The following is a 23,795-nucleotide window of genomic DNA, read 5'->3' as shown; positions in this document are numbered from 1 at the left end:
TGAACACATTCATTATTATACAATGATATAATTTAATATGCTGGAATGGGACTGTGAGCACTTTTACCTTGTGTGTTATTGTAGTATTACTAATATTGCATCAAATACATATCGGGAAGTAATAAAGTACGTCCTTTATTCTGGCATAAAATCCAGAACAGGAAATGTTTCAGTCGGACACAACACAGGTGAGCACCGCTCGGACTCGATTTGCTGTAGTTTGTCCCTCCGCGCTTTCCGTCCTGACAGCTGAGAGCAGAGTACAAACTACATGTTGTAATCTCGCAGATTAAACTCTGGTGTTCTGTCGTCGTCATGCACCGATTAAAAATCATTTCGGGCCACTTGTCTTCCTCCGGGTCCCCGAGTCACACGCGGGACTTACGGAGGACGCAGTGCGGGTCAGCGGGCAGCAGCAGCCCGGAGGACGTGGTGCTGGTTCACGGGCGGAGGACGGCCATCGGGAGGGCGAAGAGAGGCGCGTTCAAGGTACCTGGGACGGACAGTACTCACGAGTACTGACGAGTACTCACGAGTACTGACGAGTACTGACGAGTACTCACGAGTACTAACGAGATGAGAAAACTTGTGTACTTTTTGTACTTTAACTACATGAAGCTCAGAATACTTCATGTACTTTTACTGCATGAAGTTGAGACTACTTCTTGTACTTGAACTACATAAATCTGAGAATATTCCTTGTACTACATGAGAGCTGAGAATACTTCTTATACTTTAACTACATAAACAGAATACTTCTTGTACTTTAACTACATACAGCTGAGAATACTTCTTGAACTACATACAACTGAGAATATTCCTTGTACTACATGAGAGCTGAGAATACTTCTTATACTTTAACTACATAAACTGAGAATACTTCTTGTACTTTAACTACATGAGAGCTGAGAACACTTCATGCACTTAAACTACACGAAACTGGAAATACTTCTTGTACTTTAACTACATACAACTTGGAATACTTCTTGTACATTACATAAAGCTGAGAATACTTCTTGTACTTTAACTACATGAGAGCTGAGAATACTTTTTATACTTTAACTACATGAAACTGGGAATACTTCTTGTAATTTAACTACATGCAACTGAGAATACTTCTTATACTTTTACTATATGAAGCTGGGAATACTTTCTTATACTTTAAACTACATAAAGCTGGTAATACTTCTTGTACTTTAACTAGTACTCTCTGGTATAATTCTGCTCGTCTGCAGGACACGACGCCTGACGAGCTGCTGAGCGCGGTGATGACCGCTGTGCTCGCAGACGTTGGACTTTCACCCGACAAGCTGGGAGACATCTGTGTCGGTGAGACGGGACTTCTTTCCTCGACGTCGTGCACGTCAACTGAAGTACTTGTTACTTATTTGATGTACTATGTTAATTCTTCAGATTTCTCTGAGCAGAGCTGAACGTAGAATAAAACTGCTCTGCACTGTGAAATGGAAAGTAAATAAGTACATTTACTCAAGTACTGTTCTTTAGTACAATTTTGTACTTCAGTGTTTCCATGTTAAGCTACTTTATATTTCTACTTCACTATATCCCAGAGATAAATATTGTACTTTTTACTGTACTACATTTATTTTACAACTTCAGTTACTTTCATGATCTCTCGTTGAAACTCCTCAGCTTCATATAAAGTATTTAAAGCCATCTTTACCAGCCGCAACATTATTGTGAATAACACACACACATATACTTGTGTGTACTCACGTGTACTCACATATACTTGTGTGTACTCACGTGTACTCACATATACTTGTGTGTACTCTCACATGTTATTTCTGGTGTATTGTAGTTTTAACTGCACTCTTTGTTGACCTGTGTGTCGCCGCCTGCAGGTAACGTGCTGCAGCCCGGCGCCGGTGCTCTGATGGCCAGAGTGGCTCACTTCCTCAGGTCAGACAGCTCACCATCATCATCATCATCACTGATTCACGCGCTCTTCCTCCTTCATTCATCCTCAGTGTGTCTCACGGCTCTGTCTTCCTTTCAGCGGGTTTCCAGACACGGTGCCGTGTTACACCGTCAACCGACAATGCTCCTCCGGACTGCAGGCGCTGTTCAACGTGGCAGGTACAGGCATATATATATATATATATATATATATATATATATATATATATATATATATATATATATATATATATATAATTGATATGAATACACAGTGTGTGGCCTCTGTCTGTAACTTGTGTGCAGGAGCCATCAGGAGCGGATCCATTGACTTGGGCCTCGCCTGTGGGTACGTTTCATTTATCACTACCAGTGTAAAACGAGAGGGTGAAACTCAAATGTTTTTTCCTTCTCTTCACCAGAGGATAAATCTCTCTCTCTCTCTCTCTCTCTCTCTCTCTCTCTCTCTCTCTCTCTCTCTCTCTCTCTCTCTCTCTCTCTCTCTCTCTCTCTCTCTCTCTCTCTCTCAGGGTGGAGAGCATGTCTCTGCGTGGGATGGGAGATCCAGGAGATTTGAGCTCCAGGCTGCCGGACATCGACAGAGCCAGAGACTGCATCATCCCCATGGGGTGAGCGAGGCCTCGGCTGTGTGGAGTTTCCACTTCATCTCACCGGATGAAACAACGACATATTTCTATATTTCTGTGTGTTCGGTCCACGTGTTTGTGTGTCCAGCATCACCTCAGAGAACGTGGCAGAGAGATTCGGAGTCTCCAGAGAGAAGCAGGACGCCTTCGCCGTCAGCTCTCAGCTGAAGTCAGCCAAGTTCAAAGTTTTTGTTTCTAAGTAATAGAGTATCAGGAAAATACACTTAAAGTATGACAATGTACATATTTATTTTATATATATATATTATATATAATTTGTGTATGTATGTATATGTATGTATATATATATGTATGTATGTATGTATGTATGTATGTATGTGTATGTATATATATATATATATATATATATATATATATATATATATATATATATATATATATATATATACACACACACACATTTATTTCTCTCTATATAATTTTTTTCTATATATTTATATATATTTTTTTTTTTTCTTCTAATATATATATATATATATATATATATATATATATATATATTTATATTTATATATTTTCAAATATATATTTAATATATTGTAAATAAGTGATATTGTACTTTTCCTTACTACATTCCATAAAAATCCCTCCATGGTCCTATAATTTTATTTATATATATATTTATTTATATATTTATTTATTTCAGAGGGAAAGAAGATATTGTTATTTTTATGATATTAATAAAGCTGGTTGACCCCCCCGCCCCCCCCGCCTGCAGAGCGGCGCGGGCTCAGAGCTCGGGTGCGTTCGATCAGGAGATCGTTCCCGTGGCGACGCGGCTCGAGGACGCCGACGGCAAAGAGCGCGCGGTCACGGTCTCCAGGGACGACGGGATCCGAGCCGGCACGACGCTGGCGGGTCTGAGCAAACTGCGGCCGGCCTTCAAACCGGACGGCACCACCACGGCAGGTCGGTGGGCCTTCAGGTCTCAGTGTGTTCGACCCCCCCCCCCCCCCCCCCCCCTTCAAGCTGCCGGCGACTCACCCCCCCTCCCCCCTCTGCTCTGCCTCAGGTAACTCCAGCCAGGTGAGCGACGGGGCAGCGGCCGTGCTGATTGGCCGCAGGGCTGCGGTCCAGGCTCTGGGTCTGCCGGTCCTGGGGGTCCTGAGGGCCAGCGCGGTGGTGGGGGTCCCCCCAGACCTGATGGGCATCGGGCCGGCGGTCGCCATCCCTGCAGCTCTGGAGCAGGCAGGTAAGACGTGTGTGTGTGTGTGTGTGTGTGTGTGTGTGTGTGTGTGTGTGTGTGTGTGTGTGTGTGTGTGTGTGTGTGTGTGTGTGTGTGTGTGTGTGTGTGTTTACAGAAGTACTTTCATGCTACTTCATACTTATACATCTCAGAGGGAAATATTGTACTTTTATACTACACTTATTTTATTTAACTTATATTACTAGATTTTTGACGTGTGTGTGTGTATGTATGTATATATGTATATATATATATATATATATATATATATATATATATATATATATATATATATATATATATATATATATATATTAATTATAATAAAATTGATAAATTCACATTTTGTATTTACTGTCAATTTGTCAAAAAGTTATCAAATAAATGTTCTCACCTTTTTTATTAGCTGCAAAAAGTGACAAACACCAGAAATTATAATACAAAAATATGATAAATTATGAAGTGGGCCATATGTACTTTTGGTACGTATATATATATATATATATATATATATATATATATATATATATATATATATATATATATATATATATATATATATATATATATATATATATATATATATATATAATGTATGTGTGTTTATGTTTTTACTTAAGTAACATTTTGAAAATACTTTGACGTGTACTTGTTGTAGTATTTCTACACTGTAGTTGTATTTAAAGGAGTGTAAAATTAGAAGATCACAAAGTGTAAGTTTTGTTAATGTAGTTATTAGTATTTAATAATCATGATTATAATAATGATGATCTCATGTCCTCCTCAGGACTAACTGTCGCTGACATCGACGTGTTTGAGATCAACGAGGCCTTCGCCAGTCAGGTGAGTCCAGAGCTCAGTGTGGACGCTGGCTTTTTGTTTTAGGAGATTTCATTGAATTAATATCTCATGAGACGCGCTTGTTTTTTAAAGGTCACGCAAAAACAAAGCGTACCGCATCCTTCATGGAGTTTATACTCGCCGCAGGGAAGCCGGAAAAAATGAATAGTTTTTTTAAGTCAGCGTGCACGAATATATATATATATATATATATATATATATATATATATATATATATATATATATATATATATATATATATATATATATATATATCCTCTCAGAGGGAAAGAAGATATTATTAATTGATAAAAAATACACTGTTTATATTTCTGGGGCTTATAAAAAGTGTTTAAAAAGTAAAAAGTGCTTTAAAAAAAATCTTAATTTGAGTAAATATTTTTCAGCCAAATCAAATGTTCAACCTTTTATTTCTTTATAATGCTTTAATACTCAAGTTGTTTTTCTTTACAGGACTTATAATATTAAAGATATTTACCACCATGAGCATATTTATAAGATCCCTCACACTCTGATGTTTCGGGGGAATAACGCAAACGCAGAGAGTACGAACAAAGCTCCTACAATCTCTTTAAAATCAGTGTCTGGATGTGTGACTGTGTGTTTTGGCCGCGGCTCAGGCGGTGTACTGCGTGGAGAAGCTGGGGATCCCGCTGGAGAAAGTGAACCCCAACGGGGGCGCCATCGCTCTGGGTCACCCTCTGGGCTGCACCGGCGCTCGCCAGGTGGTGACGCTGCTCAACGAGCTCAGGCGTCGGGGCAAGAGGTTCGTCTCAACACACACACACACGCCATCACACCATCGCCGCACATTCAAGTCAAGTCGTCATGGCGTTCCTCTTGTGTGCTCCCCTGCGTCTGCAGGGCGTACGGCGTTGTCTCCATGTGCATCGGCACCGGCATGGGCGCGGCCGCTGTGTTCGAGTACCCCGGACCGTAGCAGCCGCATGGAAACCCCCAACGTCACTGCGATCTTTCTTTTCTTTTAAAAGCACCTTTCAGGCCCCATCGTGGTTTTCTGTCCGGCTCAGGCGGGAGGAGTTACATCGCCAGCGATCGGACACAAAAGATCCAGACGTTAAAGACACAACCACAACAGTATCGGACACTTTAAATGTTTTCGCAGGCCACCATACTTGAAAAAGGCAGAATGAGGAGGATTTTCTTTCCCCTTCCATCTGCATTTTCTTATTTTGATGCCTTTTGAGATGTTTCTGGGCATCAACCAGGTGCCAGATCAGAAGCACACTTCAAATTAAATAAACTTTGAGGACTATTGTTCAAGTCGGGTGCACATAGAAACATTGAAACAGAGTTTTCTTGATGAAATTGTTCCTCTCGTTCACAGAAGATCTTTTCCTGATGCGGCTTCAATTGAAGGGATGAGGGGACAAAAGCAGCAGTTACTCTCTTCAAAAGTCAATCTGGTCTTTTTAGAATAAAGTGTATTGCTCCGTTGTAAAACACTGCACTTAATGGACATCTAACTTAGAACTCTTGAAGCTTCATATTAACTTTTGAAAGCACACTAGTGAGGAATCTCCTCACGTCCAGTATGACCGATTGCAGCGAGAAAACCCCGTTTCAATGTAAAGATTAATAAACTCAGCCGTGTGAAAGGAGCTTCAGAGAGATTCAACTAATGCTGCTGATCTTTAGATGTTAATATTTGTAGAAAAGATAATCTTCAAATACCTTAACAAGTGCCTTTGATTCCATGTTGCTGATCAAGAAGCGGATTAAATTAATGATTCATTAAAACAAGTAAATATTGCAGACAGGCATATGCAAAATAATTTTGCATGGCTTGAATAAACAGTTTAATATTTAACTGCAAAAAAATCCAGACTCGAATTATTGAATCTGATATTTTGGCTGCAAAAATCAGGAATTTATGTAAATATAGTTGTGTGATTTCATGTTATGAATACATTATGTTTTGTCAAATCTAAAAGGACCAATCTTAAAAAACTGGAAAAAAAAAAAAATGTTGATTCAATATTTGACAAATTGATAACAAGCAGACATGTGAACTTTATCAGCTTAAGTTAGTGACCACAAAGTGAGTAAATGTATGAAGAAAATGTATGAAGAATGTTCTGTGTGAAAATAAAAGATTTCAACATGATCTAAAGCAGCAAGATTCAGTTTTTACAAAAGGAAAAAAAAAAAACTTGATTCTTCGTCTCGACAGTCCATCAGGAGAAAGTTAGCGGGTAACGTGTTGACCGCGTCGGTAATGTTAGGAGGAACCGTAACGTGTTGACCGCGTCGGTGATGTTAGGAGGAACCGTAACGTGTTGACCACGTTGGTGATGTTAGGAGGAACCGGTAACGTGTTGACCGCGTCGGTAATGTTAGGAGGAACCGGTAACCTGTTAACCGCATCGGTGATGTTAGGAGGAACCGTAACGTGTTGACCGCATCGATGTTAGGAGGAACCGTAACGTGTTGACCGCGTCGGTAATGTTAGGAGGAACCGTAACGTGTTGACCGCGTTGGTAATGTTAGGAGGAACCTTTTACATGATACACGTGTTAATAATCTAATGATAAAATATATAATAATAAAACCGTCACGAGGAAGTTTTGCTTTAAGTTCCGAATTCAGCTGCTCCCTGAAGGCAAGGTCTTCAGGGAGCAGCTGGCCAAGGAGATGCTGGAGTTTGCTGGCAGCTCAGCAGACACCCGGGCCCCACCACCCGCATACCCGTGTATATCGACACCGAGCATTCAAAGGTCAGGAAGTATTGCAGGAGGTGCCACGACGCTGGAATACCCAGGGTAAAGACGGTTATGAAAGTGTGAAGTGTGAAGTTCCTCTTTGCTTAAACTTCAAAAAGAACTGCTTCCAGCAGTGGCACGATGCGCAGTGACTTCCTGATGGACGCGTGCAAATCAATGGGCAATAGTCTAAATAGTTATTTTTGAAACGGTTGAGGCACAATGGAGAATAGGGTAAATGGTTTATAGGTTTGATGTTTTTACAGTTTGCATTGTGAAGGAAATGTTTACAGTTGATTTATGTGTTTTGTTTGTTTTTTAACATTAAAATATATAGGTCTTGTTGAATCTTTAAAAAGCCCAAAAACTGCTGGATTTGGATGCATTGAACACCATCAGTGATGTACAAGTGAAATATATTACAGTAACTCACTAACAGCTTTTTAAAGCCATGTTTCTCAAAAATTCAGAGTGGTTTGCATACCCATACTAAATACAGAATATCTCCTCAACAACAAGGGCTATTTGAATAATTTCAGAAAGGTAAAATATACATTAAACACTTATGAGACCAGTTAAGAGGTTCCTATAGCAGTAGAGGTGTTACTGGTTTATTGGTTGATGCTAAGAGAAAAAAAATGTTTCCACTTTTTAATTATGCATATCATCACTTTCTTTCCTCTTATAAAATAGCTCTATGTGTTCACAGTATCTCTGTAAAGTTTGACTTTGAATAGATGAAGTTAAATATTTTTACTAATTAATTTAGTGCAGATTCCGTGAACCGGAGGTTAAGGTCCGCCGGAAGCAAAAATGCGCTAACTTTCTTCCTGGACCTTGGACGCCTCTTGTTCCACAACAGACGTATCGTTCTTCCATAAGTAAGTTATATTTCAGTTTCTTTGCTGGAAACAATGCAATATGGTTTATATCTTACTAAGACTTTGTCTGGCAGTGGTTTGTAGCATCAGGCTCAAGCTAGGGATATAAAAATGTATATTTTCCTAACTTGGGGAGCTCTCTCACGTTACTTTGAGTCATATTCATGGTTTGTTAATATTTGTGATTGTGTTATTAGCATGTAAAATGGACTTATATGCCCTTGTAAGGTAGTTTTTTGCTCACATCAGTGGCTTTGGTATCGAATAATGGGGGTACGAGGATTTGGAAAGTGAGGAAGACTTTTTTTTGTCTGTGATCGAACTGATGTGAACTCAAAAGTAATTTAATCTTCATCAATAAGACAGAAATGCACCAAAGACAAACTGAATGCAGCGCAAAGTTTGACCGTTTATTTTTGTGGGACATCGCAAGGCATTGTGGGTACCCAGGCAATGCTGGACAGACCGGGGGATGCAGAAACTTGAAGGGTTGAAAGTGCCAAAATGTTTACTTGATTCTTAACTTAACATTATTTTGTCTGAGCATGTTTCTAAGAGAAAGTGAAGCGACAGGACAAGAAGTTTAGTCGTTAGCTGCTGTGAAGATCTTCACTCGAGTTTCTAGGATGTTTGGCTTCATGAAAGTCTTCAGTGATCTTACCTGAACTGCAGGTGAGAGGCGGAGCTACACTGAGGAGAGCTCCTACCTCACACCAGTTAAGTTCGTCAGAAATAATATTGTTTACTGTACAAAAAGATAAATGGGATTAAAAGATGTATTGAATTTATCTGATTTAATTGATAATTTAGGATAGGAATATATAAGTATTATACTTCTATCTCTACCTTTTCAGCCTTTTTGTATTTAAATGATTCACTGAATAAAAACACAGACTTCATAGTTTGTTCACATTTTTTTATTTTCCTAAAGAGCGTCGTCCTCTTTTAAAAATGACAAAACAAAACATATCACTTTTTTAAAAAAGTGTTAGCAAGTCGAGAACGAACGGAAAGACGACTGATAACAAAACAAACAATAAATACTTTGTGGAGCATCCGAGCGGAGAGAAGATTCACGTTTCTGGAACTTTCCACAACTGATAAAGGAACCATGAAGATGGTTGGTGCACACTCTCTCACACACTCACACACACACACACACACACACACGTGCCAGGCGGTGTAACCCTGGTGCAGGATGCTGTCGGGACGTTCGCTGTCCACTCGATGACCTCATGATGGTGGATTTGGGGGACGGGCTCTTGTATTTCTCTGGTCATTAGGATCCAGATATTCTTAATACCCCAAAACGGGTAATTTAAGTTAAAAAAAAAAACACAAACTACTGTCATGGATAAACCTGGAATAAAAAACTAATTCCACTTCAGGAAGTGATGGACGTCGGCCGGAGTGATGGAGGCCGAGGAGGTCATGGGAGGTCCGCGTGAGGACGAGGAAGAGGAGGGTGAGGGGCCGTCTCATTCTATATCGTCCTCGCTCAGACTCTGTGCGCTCACAATACGCTGCAGGACGGGAAGCACAAAACAAAACCGGCTGGTTTTCATTCCTTCCTTTTTCTTGTCGCATTGATAATGATTTTAAACGGTTTTCTCATGTTCCTGTGTGCAGAACGGACGGACTCGTGGAGATCCGAGTGCGTTGGCGCTGCCTTACCTGGCTGATGCTGGGCAGCTTGGTGAGCAGCATCTGGAAGACGGGCGGAGGCAGAGTCTGCTGCAGCACCTGCAGCAGCTGCTGAGGCTGACCGCACACGGCGATGGCGTTGGTCAGGTGGTCCACGCCTTTCTCATAGTCTCCTGTGGAGCAAAACACACGCACACGGCGTGAAGATACAAATACTCAGGCGCGTCTTGTAGGACATCTCGCGGAAAGTCACTCCTCGGGGTCTTTTTTCAAAATAAAGACAATCAGCCTGTGGCTGTGAAGCAGGTGTCAGTGTGATGAGGCGTTACCCTGAGCCAGCAGCTCCTCCCCCAGCTGGATCTCCTCCAGGAAGAACTTCTGCACCGCCTCAGCGTCCTTCAGGTCTGGGAGCTGCAGGACAAACAAAGGTTCAGCCACGGGACGTAAAACTCTGCGCTCGGGGTTTCACCGTTTCGTTCTGGGTCTCTGTGGTCAGACCTCACAGGAGGTCGTCGTCCAGTGAACAGTAAGGAGCTCTGATCTGTGAGCCGGGTGAAGTCCAGCTGCATGCTGGGAGCAACCCTCCTTCAACCCCCATCGTCCAATAAGGAGCCAGATGCAAGCAACCAGCTGATCTCTGAAGTCCTCGTTAACTAGATTCAGCATTGTATTCTTTCATTTCTATGTTTGCATGCTACATTTTAATGCCCGTTGCCAGGAAGTGAAGATGTGCTGAGTTCAGAATAAAAGCCTAAAAAGTAGTAGTACCAGGAAGTGTTCCAACAGGTTGGAGCTCACCTTTGCCATGCCCGCCTTCTCTTTGACTGCATTCTGCTTTCTCCGCCCTGCGACACAAAAACAAACAGCACATACAGTCAGAGTCCAAACTATCACCGTTTTACGACATTAGAAACCAAAGAGACAGTTGAAGCACATAAGTCCCCTTATTTTATTTAGTTTTTTGTCATGTTTTTAACTATTCCTTAAAAGTAACTTTGGTTTAAGTTGTTCAATCACTGACAGCTGACACGTCTCTAGTGTCTCTCTGTATACTGAAGAGAGGTAATTAATCAGGTTAAATGCATTAAATAAATATTCATGTTGACCAAAATGAAAAATGATTTTGGCTTCATGAAAATCTTCAGTGTTGTACTTGTTTCACTTCAGTTTTACTGTCTTTCATAAGATAATTGTTCCCTTTGTGATGCGTTCAGATAAACCAGCAAGACGTCCTACATTTGAGTCACATGCATTTGTTCAACTTGTACCTAACTCATGTCTTTGGCTTTGGGGTGGAGCGAGAGACAACCGGGACCAATGAGATGAGGGTCATGTGATTGTTCACCCACAGAGCTGCAGGTAAGAGGCGGAGCTACACTGGAAAGGAGAGCTCCTACATCACACTCCAGAAACTACAGTTAAGTTCCTGAGAGAGGCAGAAGCTCTGCAGTGGAGACGAGTCTCTGCTTTTCTCTTGAAGACAATTCAAAGTGACTTCATCAGGTTTTCCTCAACAACACAACAGAGTCTCTTCTAAACACTGGTGAGTACATCTGATCATGTTTACACCTTTAATCTCCAGGATTAACTCTAAACTTTCAGCTCTATAAGGGAATAAATTTCCTCTCTTCTTCAATTGGTTTAAACATAGTCGTTTGTCCACAAGTCAACGATACAAAACTCACTTTAACAGATTTAAAGTGTCTTTGGAGGAACTTTAGTGACTTGTAACTGAATCTCTGTGGTTTTAAGTTTAGTTTCACTTCGACTTTCCTGCTATTGTTACTGTTCATTGTTCACTTCCTCTAGTTCCTCTGGTTGTTTCACAGTGAAAGTTTCCCACTGGTGAACCAGCGGGAGACTTTTATTGTGAAGGATCTGGACGAAATGTGATGTGTTTGTCATCATGTGAGCAGAGTTTTATTGTCAGTCCTGTTCTTTAATTCACATTCAAATTATTCTGTGCTGCTTTGCAAGAGGAGCAAGGTTGAGTCTGTTGGCACGACTTTGATCCTGGTTGCTTACGTAAAAGTTAAAAGATATTAAATAAATCACACTCGTTTCCTATTTCAACAAATAATTTAACTGTATCTTAAATGAAATGTTTTTGTTTTCTTCCTCAATGTGTGTAGATATGGCTGCTGCAAACTGTCTGCTGTCTGAAGATCAGTTCCTGTGCTCCATCTGTCTGGATGTGTTCACTGATCCAGTCACCACATCATGTGGACACAACTTCTGCAAAAACTGCATCACTGATTACTGGAACAACAACAACCAGAACATGTGTCCAATGTGTAAAAAGGTTTTCACCTCAAGACCTGAGCTTCTCGTCAACACTTTGTTCTCTGAGATGGTTTCTCAGTTCAGACACTCGGCTCAACAGAAAGCCAGCAGCAGCAGCTCAGAGCAACAAGAGTCCAAACCAGGAGAAGTTCCCTGTGACGTCTGCACTGGAACCAAACTGAAGGCCCTGAAGTCCTGCCTGGTGTGTCTGGTCTCCTACTGTGAGACTCACCTGGAGCCTCATCTGACAATGTCAGGCCTGAAGAGACATCAGCTGATGGACCCTGTGGAGAACCTGGAAGGCAGGATGTGTACGAAGCACGATAAGCCTCTGGAGCTGTTCTGTAGGACCGACCAGACGTGTGTCTGCATGCTCTGCACTGTGTTGGACCACAAGATGCACAATGTTGTTCCTCTGAAAGAAGAATATGAAGGAAAGAAGGTCGAGCTGGAGAAGACAGAGGCTGAAATCCAGGAGATGATCCAGAAGAAACGACTGAAGATTCAGGAGGTCAAACGCATCGTGAAGCTCAGTGAGGAAGATGCAGACAGAGAGAAAGCAGAAGGTGTTCAGGTCTTCACTGATCTGAAGGAGTCTGTTGAGAGAAAACTGAAGGAGCTCATCAACACGATAGAAGAGAAGCAGAGAACAACAAAGAAACAGGCTGAAGACTCCATCAAAGAGCTGGAACAGGAAATCTCTGAGCTGATGAAGAGGAGCACTGAGGTGGAGAAGCTCTCCCTCTCTGAAGACCACCTCCACCTTCTCCAGAGCTTCCAGTCCCTAAAGATCCACCTCCCACCACCCACCAAGGACTGGACAAAGGTCAGTGTTCCTCCAGCATCACATGAGGGGACTGTGAGGAGAGCTGTGTCTCAGCTGGAGGAGACGCTCAGAGAAAAGATGAAGAAGCTGGTTGAAGATGAGCTGAAGAGGGTCCAGAAGTTTGCAGTGGATGTGACTCTTGATCCTGATACAGCAAATCCTCAACTCATCCTGTCTGATGACGGAAAACAAGTGAATGATGGTGATGTGAGGAAGAATCTCCCAAACAACCCAGAGAGATTTTCTACCTGTTCTTGTGTCTGAGCAAAGCAGAGTTTCTCTTCAGGCAGATTTTACTTTGAGGTTCAAGTTAAAGGAAAGACTGAATGGATTTTAGGAGTGACCAGAGAGTCGATCATCAGAAAGGGGCCAATCTCACTGAGTCCTCGGAAAGGTAACTGGACTATAGGGTTGAGAAATGGAAATGAGTACAAAGCTCTTACTGGCCCTCCAGTTGATCTCTCCCTGCAGTCTGGGCCTCAGAAGGTGGGGGTGTTTGTGGACTATGAGGAGGGTCTGGTCTCCTTCTATGACGTAGAAGCCGCAGCTCTTATCTACTCCTTTACTGGCTGCTCCTTCAAGGAGAAACTCTTCCCATTTGTCTGTCCTGGTCTTCATTATGGTGATAAAAACTCTGCACCTCTGATCATCTCTCCTGTCAGAGTAAACTAATCATTTCCTTCACGGGAACATACTCAGCCTCAACCCCATGTGCTCTTCATCTTCTCTTCTAACTGTAGTGATGCTCTGATACTCGTACACATGTAGTCTCCTTCCCTGTAGTTCTCCTCCACATCAACTACTCTCACAGTGAGGTTGTTAGCTGTGTGTCTGTCTTGAATTATCTGTCAGGGTGTCCAGCAGCAACTGTTTATTAGTCAAGAAATGTGTAAATATATGATTTTTGATTTAAAAATATGATATTGAGTTGTTGAACTCAAGATCAGAGGTTAAATACTGACGTTCTATTTGATTACAAATATAACAATAAAAGCTTTTTGTTTAAGACTTTGACTGGAAACATTTTAATGACTTCATGACATAACTAGTCAGAAACTGGAGGTTCTGAATTAATTCATAGACTTTACGATACTCAGTGTTTCAGGACTTTGTTGGTCCTCCGCCCAGAGAGATAAACAGCTCACGTGTCACCTTGAGTGACACCCGAATCTCCACTCGTAGGAGAGAGATGACTTGATTAATGAGTCTGTGATGCCAGCTTGCTGAGGAGCTCTTTAGCAAGGCCAAGTGTTGTGACAGCATGCAACTGTTTAACCGTAGGCATATTTATGCATCATCAAAACACCTTGGATCAACAGGATTGTAAAAAGTCACACCAAACGCCATTGAAATATTTGTTGGTTTAACATGACCATGAATCTATCCCTGTGGTGCATACCAGAGAGAATATGACATGAGGTACTTTAACAATTTATAGGAGCGGATCTACTTTAACAGTTTTACTTCTTCCTTAAAGCTCTCGCTGTGGACAACCGCAGCAAACACAGGTGTGTGGATGCTAGAAAAAGGTGAGCCTTTAAAAAGATAGCACGCCATTCATTCAGTGAGCATTTATTCTCTCTCAGAGGGCTGAGGGTGAAGACACAAAAAGTAGAGCCGTCCCAACAACAGTAATTATTGGCGAGCACAGACCAAACATGTTTAACTCAAGAACTGATACACGTTTTAAAAAAGTAAACAAGGGAATAAATACTCATTCCACACATTCAACGCTCAAAAAGACTCGGGACAGGAAGGAGCCGAGCATTTCTCTTCCGGAGCGTAGGGATACGTAAGCCTATAAAACGGGTAATTCTCCTTTATCTGGTGTTGCCTGGGTAGTCGACTATAAGCCGAATTAACCCAAATACCTTGTGGACTTGAAGTGCGGCCTTAAGTATGCACTGTACAGTACGCTAACTGCTCAGTTTACGTGAAGAAACTTAAACGTCTCATAACTGAACCGGGCTTCGGCTCGCGGCGCTTCCTCCTCAAAAACGAGCCCCGTGCTGGTTGTTAAGCCGCCAGGTGTCAGCCAGCCTTAACCTGCAGGCACTAACCGACCCGAACCGAATAAAAACACACAAACTGGACCGGATCCGAGCTCCTGAGCCCGATGAAGAGCGTGGAGAAGGAGAAGAGGTCAACACTCACGGTCTCGCAGCCTGTTCTTGAAGTTGGGGTCACTCCGCCTCTTCTTGTCGAAATAGATGCAGTAACCGACGAGCAGGGCGCCGCACACCCCCGCGGCTAGCGCGCTGGTCCTACCGCCCATCATGACTCCCGGGACCCGGTCGGTTCGAGGAGGATTTCGGGGGTTAATTTACCGTTTTTTCCTCCGGTGGTCGGTTTACGTCAGGGTGCTTGGCGGAGCGGCTCGGGGCAGGAAGGACCCGGAAGGACCCCATCCCTCCGTTTGACCGTTTGTAGCTGGCTGTGAGAATGCCTGACTGGAAATGTAGAATTAAAAATAAAAAAAGGTTCTCGGTTGAAGGAGTTGTGAATGAGTTAATAAAATGAGTTTAATTCAACTATACCAGCTATGTTTTTAAACATGGGCGTTTATTAGAAGTTACATACAAAGATTGAGGCGGTCATCAGATACACACAGGCGGAAACAATACATTCTCTCTGCTGGCCAGCAGAGGGCGACTCCTCTGGCACAAATGTGTTGGTGAAAATTACCCTCACTTTAATTATTACCTATAAAAAAAGACCTTAAACTCATGTTAACAATGTTTACTGGTTTTTAAATTACATGTGGTTGTAGCATTTTATTGTATTCATTCCCTATATTCTTACTGTACATGTTTAAGCGTTTTAAATGTGAAGTATATTGAGTGTACATGTAATAAAATGTGTTATTTAAATAAAAACTTGAAACAGAAAGAAATGGTGTGAAAGGATTATAATTTATTCATATATTGAATGTATCTAGATCTTTTTAGCACAAAAATATACTTTTATATACTTTTCTAAGCTAAATGAAAGACTGTGTTTATCAGTTTCAGGTGATTACACACTGATTAAAACATAGTTATGAATATTATATTCAATTTCTGCCAATTAATCCCACTACATGTTACAACTGTTCTTTTATACTACAAGCCAGTAAAAACAATGTTTATAATTTGGGTGAAATGAATACGATGAATTAATTAAATGTATAATCCTGACATATTTTTTTGTCAGTACTTCTTAAATGTGTGTGAGTCCCCTTTAGCGATTGGCACACACTCAAGTCAAAGTGTTAAATATGTTGCTGTCTGACCGACGCTGAGTCACAAAGACACAAGCAGACTGAAACGTCATGCCCTGTGGCATTATGGGTAAAGCAGGCTGCACAGCGCACCAGCAGTGACGCCTGTCTGTCTGCAGGGGTAGCTGTTGATCCACCACAGCTCCCATAAAACACACACACACACACACACACACACACACACACACACACACTGAGAATACACTCAGTCTGTCACAGTCCAACACACACCAACAGTCCAGGGGAGTGTATACGTGTGTGTGTGTGTGTGTGTGTGTGTGTGTGTGTGTGTGTGTGTGTGTGTGTGTGTGTGTGTGTGTGTGTGTGTGTGTGCGTGTGTGTGCGTGCGTGCACACAGTCTGCATCCTTGGATATCTTGATATTCAGAGGCCTGATTGTGTTTAAGACTTAAACAGACAGTAAGCAGCTCGTATGGCAGCATGAATGAGCAATACACAATTGGGAATGTGTGGGTTTGCAACACACACACACACACACACACACACACACACACACACACTCGTCTGAATGTTTTGTCCTGCGGCATCATGGGAGAGCGGGCCAGCCGCTGTTTACGGTCAGTGTGAACAGATCGACCCCGGTCACCTGACCCCTCTGGCGATGTGGTTTAACAGGACTGTGTCTCCACGTCACTGCCAGAGAAAGAACAGAGGTTACGATTAGTAACTACGGGGTCGCCTGGTGTGACTCCCTCTGTCTAACATGAAAGATGTGTTTGACATTGATACATTTGATGTTTTTGAGGTCCTCGGTGTGCTTCAAGTGAAGTGCACGTTGGATGCCGATTGGTTCGCAGGTGTGAAAGTAGGCGGGGCTTTGAACTTGTTCTCACGATTCATTCTGTCTTTTCATCTGAACGAGCTTTTCAGACGCGTCACATTTAGTTCACTGATGAAAGGGCTTTACATTTAAAAAAATATTCACGAAGACCGCTGACTCGAGATGAGTTTACAGTTAACTATAACTGTGACTCCTAAAGCGTGACTCCTAAACTCTGCCTCCTAAACCGTGACTCCCAAACGTGACTCCTAAACATGACTCCCAAACGTAACTCCTAAACGTGACTCCTAAACCCTGACTCCTAAACCCTGATTCCTAAACTGTGACTCCTAAACCCTGACTCCTAAACCCTGATTCCTAAACTGTGAATCCTAAACGTGACTCCTAAACGTAACTACTAAACGTAACTCCTAAACCGTGACTCCGAAACAATGATTCCTAAACGTGACTCCTAAATGTGACTCCTAAACCCTGATTCCTAAACCGTGACTCCTAAACGTGACCCCTAAACCGTGACTCCTAAACGTGACTCCTAAACCGTGACTCCTAAACGTAACTCCTAAACGTGACTCCTAAACCGTGACTCCTAAACAATAATTCCTAAACTGTGACTCATAAACCCTGAACGTGAAATACTCTTAAACCATGACTCCTAAACATGACTCCTAAGGCGTTACTCCTAAATGTGATTTTCAAAAACATGACTCATAAATCATGACACCTAAACTGTGACTCCTTAGTGACTCCTGAAATTGACTCCTAAACCATGACTCCTAAACCGTGTCTTCTAAACATGAATCCTTAACCGTGATCCTAAACGTGACTCCTAAACCTTAACTCCTTCTAAACTGTGTCTCCTAAACGTGAACACAGTTACACTTCCAACATGTTTGAACACAGGGTTGACCAACAAAATAATTATGATAATAAGAATAAATAACCTTTATATATGTTTCACACTTTTTTAAAAGAACAACGGCTACAGAGGGTTTTACATACAATAAACACCCCAAAAGTAGCAACAATAAAGAATAGAAATAAAAGGTAAAAAAAAAGGGGTAACAAAGAGACAATTAAACACACCAACAAGCAGAGATACAATTAGGAACAGATCAAAACTTCACGAAGCTAAACCACATAAAACCTGTTTAGAACCGTGTGTTTTTAGAAGGGATTCAGAAGATAAAACTGATTGAGCTAGACTAATGTCCCCAGGCGCTCTAACAGCTTTAGTCTCGAGTCGGGCTCGTGGATCAGGCGGAGGAGACTCATCTCTGACTCATAAAGAGCTAACGAGTCATAATATAGCAAAAGGCCTCTTTTTAATTTTTTTTTTCTCAAAACAATCAGTTAAATCTTAAACACAACTCTGACTCTTCCTGGTATCACGCGCCACCACCGGGGGCAGCGTGCTCTCCTCGTTTAGCGAGTCCAAAAAAAGTCCAGGTGCAGCATTTTGACGTAGCTGCAGACGAGAGAGTTGCAGATGTAGAGAGAGTTTAACAGTCTAGACGAGATGGGATAAATGCACCAATGACCTTTTTTAGAAACGTCCCGTGAGGATTGGAGGAGTTTTGTCTTTGTATTTGAAACATTACGTTTTGTTAGAATGACTTGCGGCAACAATGCGTGGCCACGCGTGTGTGTGTGTGTGTGTGTGTGTGTGTGTGTTTGCCTTGGCAGCGCCCTGCTCTCCACAGATGGCAGCTCTCCGCGTGAAGCCTCCACTGAGGACCGTCAGCGAGGCCGGAGCCGCCGAGACAAAGAGGATCCCACAGAACGGAGCGACTCAATGGGAAGACTGAATACCAGTAAGCGAACCCAGTATGAAGCGCCGCGCTCCTCGGGCCCGCAGACTCCCGCCTCACACTGAAATGTGCATTCATGGTTAGCAATTTTCGACAATCTGCTCTATAAGTAAAGTTTATTGTGTGATACGGGTGAGACTTTTCGGTCATAAAATGGGCTTTTTTTCAAGGTGTTATCCAGTTTATCGCCAGTGATTTTAGAGATTTCGTTCAATATGATGTATTTTTTAGCGTAGACAAAGAAATGTAAGAATCTCGTAAGCTTGTGTTAAACCCAGATCTTATTTCAGGCAACTAACCAAATTTATGGAAGCCCGTTCTTGCCAAAAAATGTATAAAAAAAGTCATAATTCTGAGATAAAAAGTCATGAATATGAGATAAAAAGTCAAAATTATGAGATAAAAAGTCATATTTATGAGATAAAAAATTATAATTATGAGATAAAAAGTCATATTTATGAGATAAAAAGTCATATTTCCTACATAAAAAAGTCATATTTATGACATAAGTCATAATTATGAGATAACAAAGTCGAAATTATGGATGAAAGCCAGTGTCACTGTAGCACATGCGCACTCACTGTCTCATAATTATGACATTTGTTTTGTGCGGAAATGGGCATCCCGAAAAAAACCTTTTTAAAAGCCAGTGAACACGAGACGAGCGAACCGGAAGAGCCTCAGTTCTCATTATTATTGTTATGCGCAACAACTACAGCGGCACACAACCTCTGAGATACATCAAAGACGAACGCGTAACATCAAAAGTTGAGACTCCAACACATAAAAAAACACACGTTTTCATGTCAGCACCGAGCAAGAACTGAAACTGCCGGCCCCTTTGCACTGTGGGAAACGTAGGCTTCCCGGGTCATGTGACCGCTCGGTCACGAGGTCGACGAGGTCCGGGGGAGCGAGGGGAGGAAGTTCCTTTCTCGGAGGGAAGGGGCAGAACAAGAAAACATGAAATATGGGTGGGCTGAGAGTGTGGGACCCCGTCACACACACACACACACACACACACACACACACACACACGCACACACGCACACATACAGAAACACACGCACAGAAACACACACGCCTGAGCTGTGGAAGACTCTGGAGGATTAGCAAAGGGGTTGGCTGAGCTTCACTGGAGTTTCCCACACACACACACACACACACACACACACACACAAACATATTTTCCTCGGCTTTAGTTTCCAGGAGAGAGGGGAGTTGTGTGTGTGTGTGTGTGTGTGTGTGTGTATGTGTGAGAAGCAGAGAGGGAGCAGGGGGTCTGAGGCTTTTTTTAAAAATATTTATTTATTTTCTATCAGGAAGTGATGGAGCTCCTCCAAACAAGCTGTTGTTTGGCTTCCAGCGTGTTGGTGGGATCCCGTGTGAGAGGTAAACAGCAGCATGTGGAGCTGCAGGCTGAACCTGTTATCTCATGTTGTTCTGCTCAGGTTAAGGAACCAGATGAGGACTTTTCTTCCTCCCTCCATCTCCCCCCTTCCCGCCTCCCCTCTCCGTCGACTCTCAAAGGGCTCAGACATCGCCGTGACTCACTGACGTCCAATCACGCGCAATGTTTCATGGATTTGTGCTTTTTTTTTAGGACTTGAAAATGTGTTTTGAATGAGTTTTTTTTCTTGTATCTCCTTTTTTTTTTTTTTGGACTAACAAGATTACGGCTGCAACGTTCGGTTTGTGCGTTCGTGCAGAACCGTCACGATCCGGTTGCGAGTCGGATGCGGCGATTGCAAAGTTCACGTTCTCAAGTTCCCCATCGGGGGGAAAGCGAGTTGAATCACTGCACGCATTGTTTCAGGGAGTCGATCGCAGCTTCGCTCGGGAAAAGATGCTGCGCTTCTTTCTGAACGCGGTCGACCTGAAGTCACTCACACGAGCGCCAGACGGTAGATTCAAGGTGACCTTCAATCGTCTTTAAACAGAAGAACAATAGTTTGATTAACACATGATGAGTCTGGTATTAATAAAATAGTAAAAACATAGACACAATAGTAAATAAATAAAGTATCATTTTCAGATAAAAAGTCATAATTATGAGACAAAAAGTCATGATTATGAGATGAAAAGTCATGATGATGAGATAAAAAAGTTATATTTATGAGATAAAAAGTCATGATGATGAGATAAAAAAGTTATATTTATGAGATAAAAAGTCAAAATTATGAGAAAAAAGGCATAATTATGAGATAAAAAGTCATAATTATGGGATAAAAGTCATATTCATTAGAAAAAAGTCATATTTATGAGATAGTAAAGTCGAAATTATGAGATAAAAAGTCATATTTATGAGATAAAAAGTCATATTTATGAGACAGTAAAGTCGAAATTATGAGATAAAAAGTCATAAGCACTAATCAGTCAATTCAGGGTGACCTTGAATCGTCTTTAAACAGAAGAACAATGGTGTGATTAACACATGATGAGTCTGGTATTAATAAAATAGTAAAAAAAGACACAATAGTAAATAAATAAAGAAAAAATGTACATGTATTCCTTTTCTTATATATACGTCACACTCATATGTGGAAAAACATGAGAAACTATTATGAATCGCTTCAAACTGTCAGAGAGTCTCGTCTGATCTATTTTTAGTGAGTTCATGTTTCTAATGATGGAGTTCAACCTTCATCCACATCACCAGCGCTGAGATGTGACGGCAAACCATTCCTGCCAGCCCCCGGTGTGTGTGTGTGTGTGTGTGTGTGTGTGTGTGTGTGTGTGTGTGTGTGTGTGTCTAAACCACACTCTTCTGCTGAGCAATGCCGTTTGACCTCATAACCTCCCACTCAGATTTACCCCGAGGAAAGGATTTGTGCGTGCGTGTGTGTGTGTGTGTGTGTGTGTGTGTGTGTGTGTGTGTGTGTGTGTGTGTGTGTGTGTGTGTGTGTGCACTCGTGTACATATCCAACAGGGGACCTCAGCCTCGTTACAGCTTTAGTGGACCGGTGAGCCATCGTGGGGACGTACTGGAGGTTAACTGCTTCGGTTTTAAATCACGTTAAAATCAGGTCTAGTGAGTGTCCTTAAACTTTCGCCAAGAGGGGATCTGGTTTGAGGATTTTAAAGACTCACATCCACAAGTTACTTGTTTTTTCCCCCTTTAAACAGACACTAGGCCGGTGTTTGTGTCCCAAAGTGCGACTGTAAGTTAAACAAATGCAGGTACATGAATACAACTATAGTCAAAAAGTCTTTGTGTAAATATTCACAAAGAAGATTGAAAGTATGTGTCTCTTCTGTACACAAAGTGCACAGTGCATTCAATTTATTTATTGATATTTATTTATTGATATTAGTGCGAGTAGCCAAGATAAACGCAATTTCAAAATAAAAGTGGATGTGATTATTTTCTGAACATTTGTGTCACAGGAAGATGTTTAAATGTAAAAAGAAGAAAAATCAATAAAGTTCCATTTTAATTTCTTTGGAAAAATATCAAGAAAGTCTGCAAATTTGTTCCCCTGCAGGCGATCGAGCTCCTCTCTCTGATCGGTAGACTTCATTAAAAAAAAATATTAACACATTTTTCAATTGGATGATGAAAAAAGACAGAAATATATTGTGTTTAACATTTGTTTTTTCCAAAAATGATGTTGGAAAGTATCTGCATGCCTATTTTAGTGTGTGTGTGTGTGTGTGCGTGTGTGTGTGTGTGTGTGTGTGTGTGTGTTGCTCCCGCAAATTGAGCGTTGACCTTTTATCTGCAACTTAAAATGAAAAAAAAGATTCAGTTGAATTCTGTCCAGTTCTCCCATCGTCACTGTCGGACTCTTGTTTCTCCTCGTTTTTTTTTTTTTACCCACAATCCTCCTGAACAAAACAGACCTTCTCTCCCACACGGCTTGAGGTGACCTTTCTGGCTAATGAGAACCTGAAAGCGCATAGCGTGCTCACATCTCTGTGACCTTTGACCTCCGTCCAGCACATGGCAGTGATTAAATAGGATCGGGAGGAACAGCATTGGGGGGGAAGTCGATGCTTTTGTGTATTTTGTACTTTTTATTCTGTCTGATAATCTCTCACCTGTGTCATCAAACTCTCAGATCCTCGGTTGTGATGTATTTGTCGACGGATGGCCCCTGAAAACATTTGACGAGGCGGTATGTTTATGGATTTACGATCTAAAAACAGGATCCTAGTTGCAGCAAAAGAAAAAAAAAACACTACACTATCCCAAAACTGCAAAGTTCATGAGAGTATTTAAACATCTTTCACAGCCACAAGACTCGGCTCCGAGGACGGAAAAGTTGGTTCTATTAGATATTTATCAATTTGATAGATTGCCGTTAAAATGTGTGCAGACGTTCATGGCCCCCAGAGGATCCTAAAAGTTTCCTTTTGATCCTCTAACTTTTAATATAGCGCTACCCGACAAATTAGGTTTTCCTCTTGTCTGACACTCCATTCATCTATCCATTTCCTTTTGCTCATCCGGAGCCGGGTCACGAGGGCCTCGACGAGATAAATCATAATCCCTGAGGCCTCCTAACAGCGAGGGAAGGAGTCTAGGAAGCATCCTAATCAGATGCCCGAACCACTATAGCTCCTTTTCGAGGAGTTAACAGCAAGTGTTGCATACTAAACTGCATACTAAACTTCAGAATTTAGCTGTAAAGGTAATTGTTACATGTTAAACATCAGCATGTACATTGTATCCATTTCTCTTCAGACATTAATGCTGGAAACGCTACATTTTTAAGGATTTGGCTACTTTTTCAACAGAGCATTCTTCTTTTTTTGTGTTAAAGCTGCATTCTCTCTAATGACCACCAGGGGGCGACTTCTCTGGTTGTATAGAAGTCTATGCTTCATGTGTTAAAGCTGCATTCTCTCTAATGACCACCAGGGGGCGACTCCTCTGGTTGTATAGAAGTCTATATAAATGACTACTTCTCTCTTGATGTATTCCCTCAGTAA

At 41.7% G+C, this 23,795-nt stretch overlaps 3 protein-coding genes across 3 annotated transcripts; 2 read left to right on the top strand and 1 right to left on the bottom strand.

Annotated features, from left to right (window-relative positions):
* Nucleotides 1–247: 247 nt before the first annotated feature.
* acaa1 (acetyl-CoA acyltransferase 1) lies at nucleotides 248–6,736 on the top strand. Its single transcript, XM_068595664.1, has 12 exons — nucleotides 248–489; nucleotides 1,236–1,329; nucleotides 1,866–1,923; nucleotides 2,021–2,100; nucleotides 2,227–2,269; nucleotides 2,451–2,549; nucleotides 2,656–2,736; nucleotides 3,307–3,497; nucleotides 3,601–3,780; nucleotides 4,562–4,617; nucleotides 5,256–5,401; nucleotides 5,500–6,736. The coding sequence occupies exons 1-12, from the start codon at nucleotides 316–318 to the stop codon at nucleotides 5,573–5,575; spliced, it is 1,278 nt and encodes a 425-aa protein (XP_068451765.1). The 5' UTR covers nucleotides 248–315; the 3' UTR covers nucleotides 5,576–6,736.
* A 2,416-nt stretch (nucleotides 6,737–9,152) lies between these two features.
* On the bottom strand, nucleotides 9,153–15,373 carry tomm20b (translocase of outer mitochondrial membrane 20b). The gene is made up of 5 exons (XM_068595644.1): nucleotides 15,147–15,373; nucleotides 10,682–10,728; nucleotides 10,213–10,294; nucleotides 9,914–10,056; nucleotides 9,153–9,762 (listed from the first exon to the last, which is right to left on the bottom strand). Exons 1-5 carry the CDS (start codon nucleotides 15,268–15,270, stop codon nucleotides 9,718–9,720), a joined length of 441 nt encoding a protein of 146 aa, XP_068451745.1. The 5' UTR covers nucleotides 15,271–15,373; the 3' UTR covers nucleotides 9,153–9,717.
* On the top strand, nucleotides 11,262–13,946 carry LOC137798728 (E3 ubiquitin-protein ligase TRIM47-like). The gene is made up of 2 exons (XM_068595642.1): nucleotides 11,262–11,426; nucleotides 12,016–13,946. Exon 2 carries the CDS (start codon nucleotides 12,018–12,020, stop codon nucleotides 13,254–13,256), a length of 1,239 nt encoding a protein of 412 aa, XP_068451743.1. The 5' UTR covers nucleotides 11,262–11,426; nucleotides 12,016–12,017; the 3' UTR covers nucleotides 13,257–13,946.
* Nucleotides 15,374–23,795: the final 8,422 nt, after the last annotated feature.

Source organism: Clinocottus analis, unplaced genomic scaffold, assembly GCF_023055335.1.
Source record: "Clinocottus analis isolate CAN_PGR_092001 unplaced genomic scaffold, fCliAna1.0.p SCAF_31, whole genome shotgun sequence".
In the NCBI taxonomy this organism is placed as follows: Eukaryota; Metazoa; Chordata; class Actinopteri; order Perciformes; family Cottidae; genus Clinocottus; species Clinocottus analis.
This window is presented reverse-complemented; position numbering and strand designations above follow the sequence as displayed.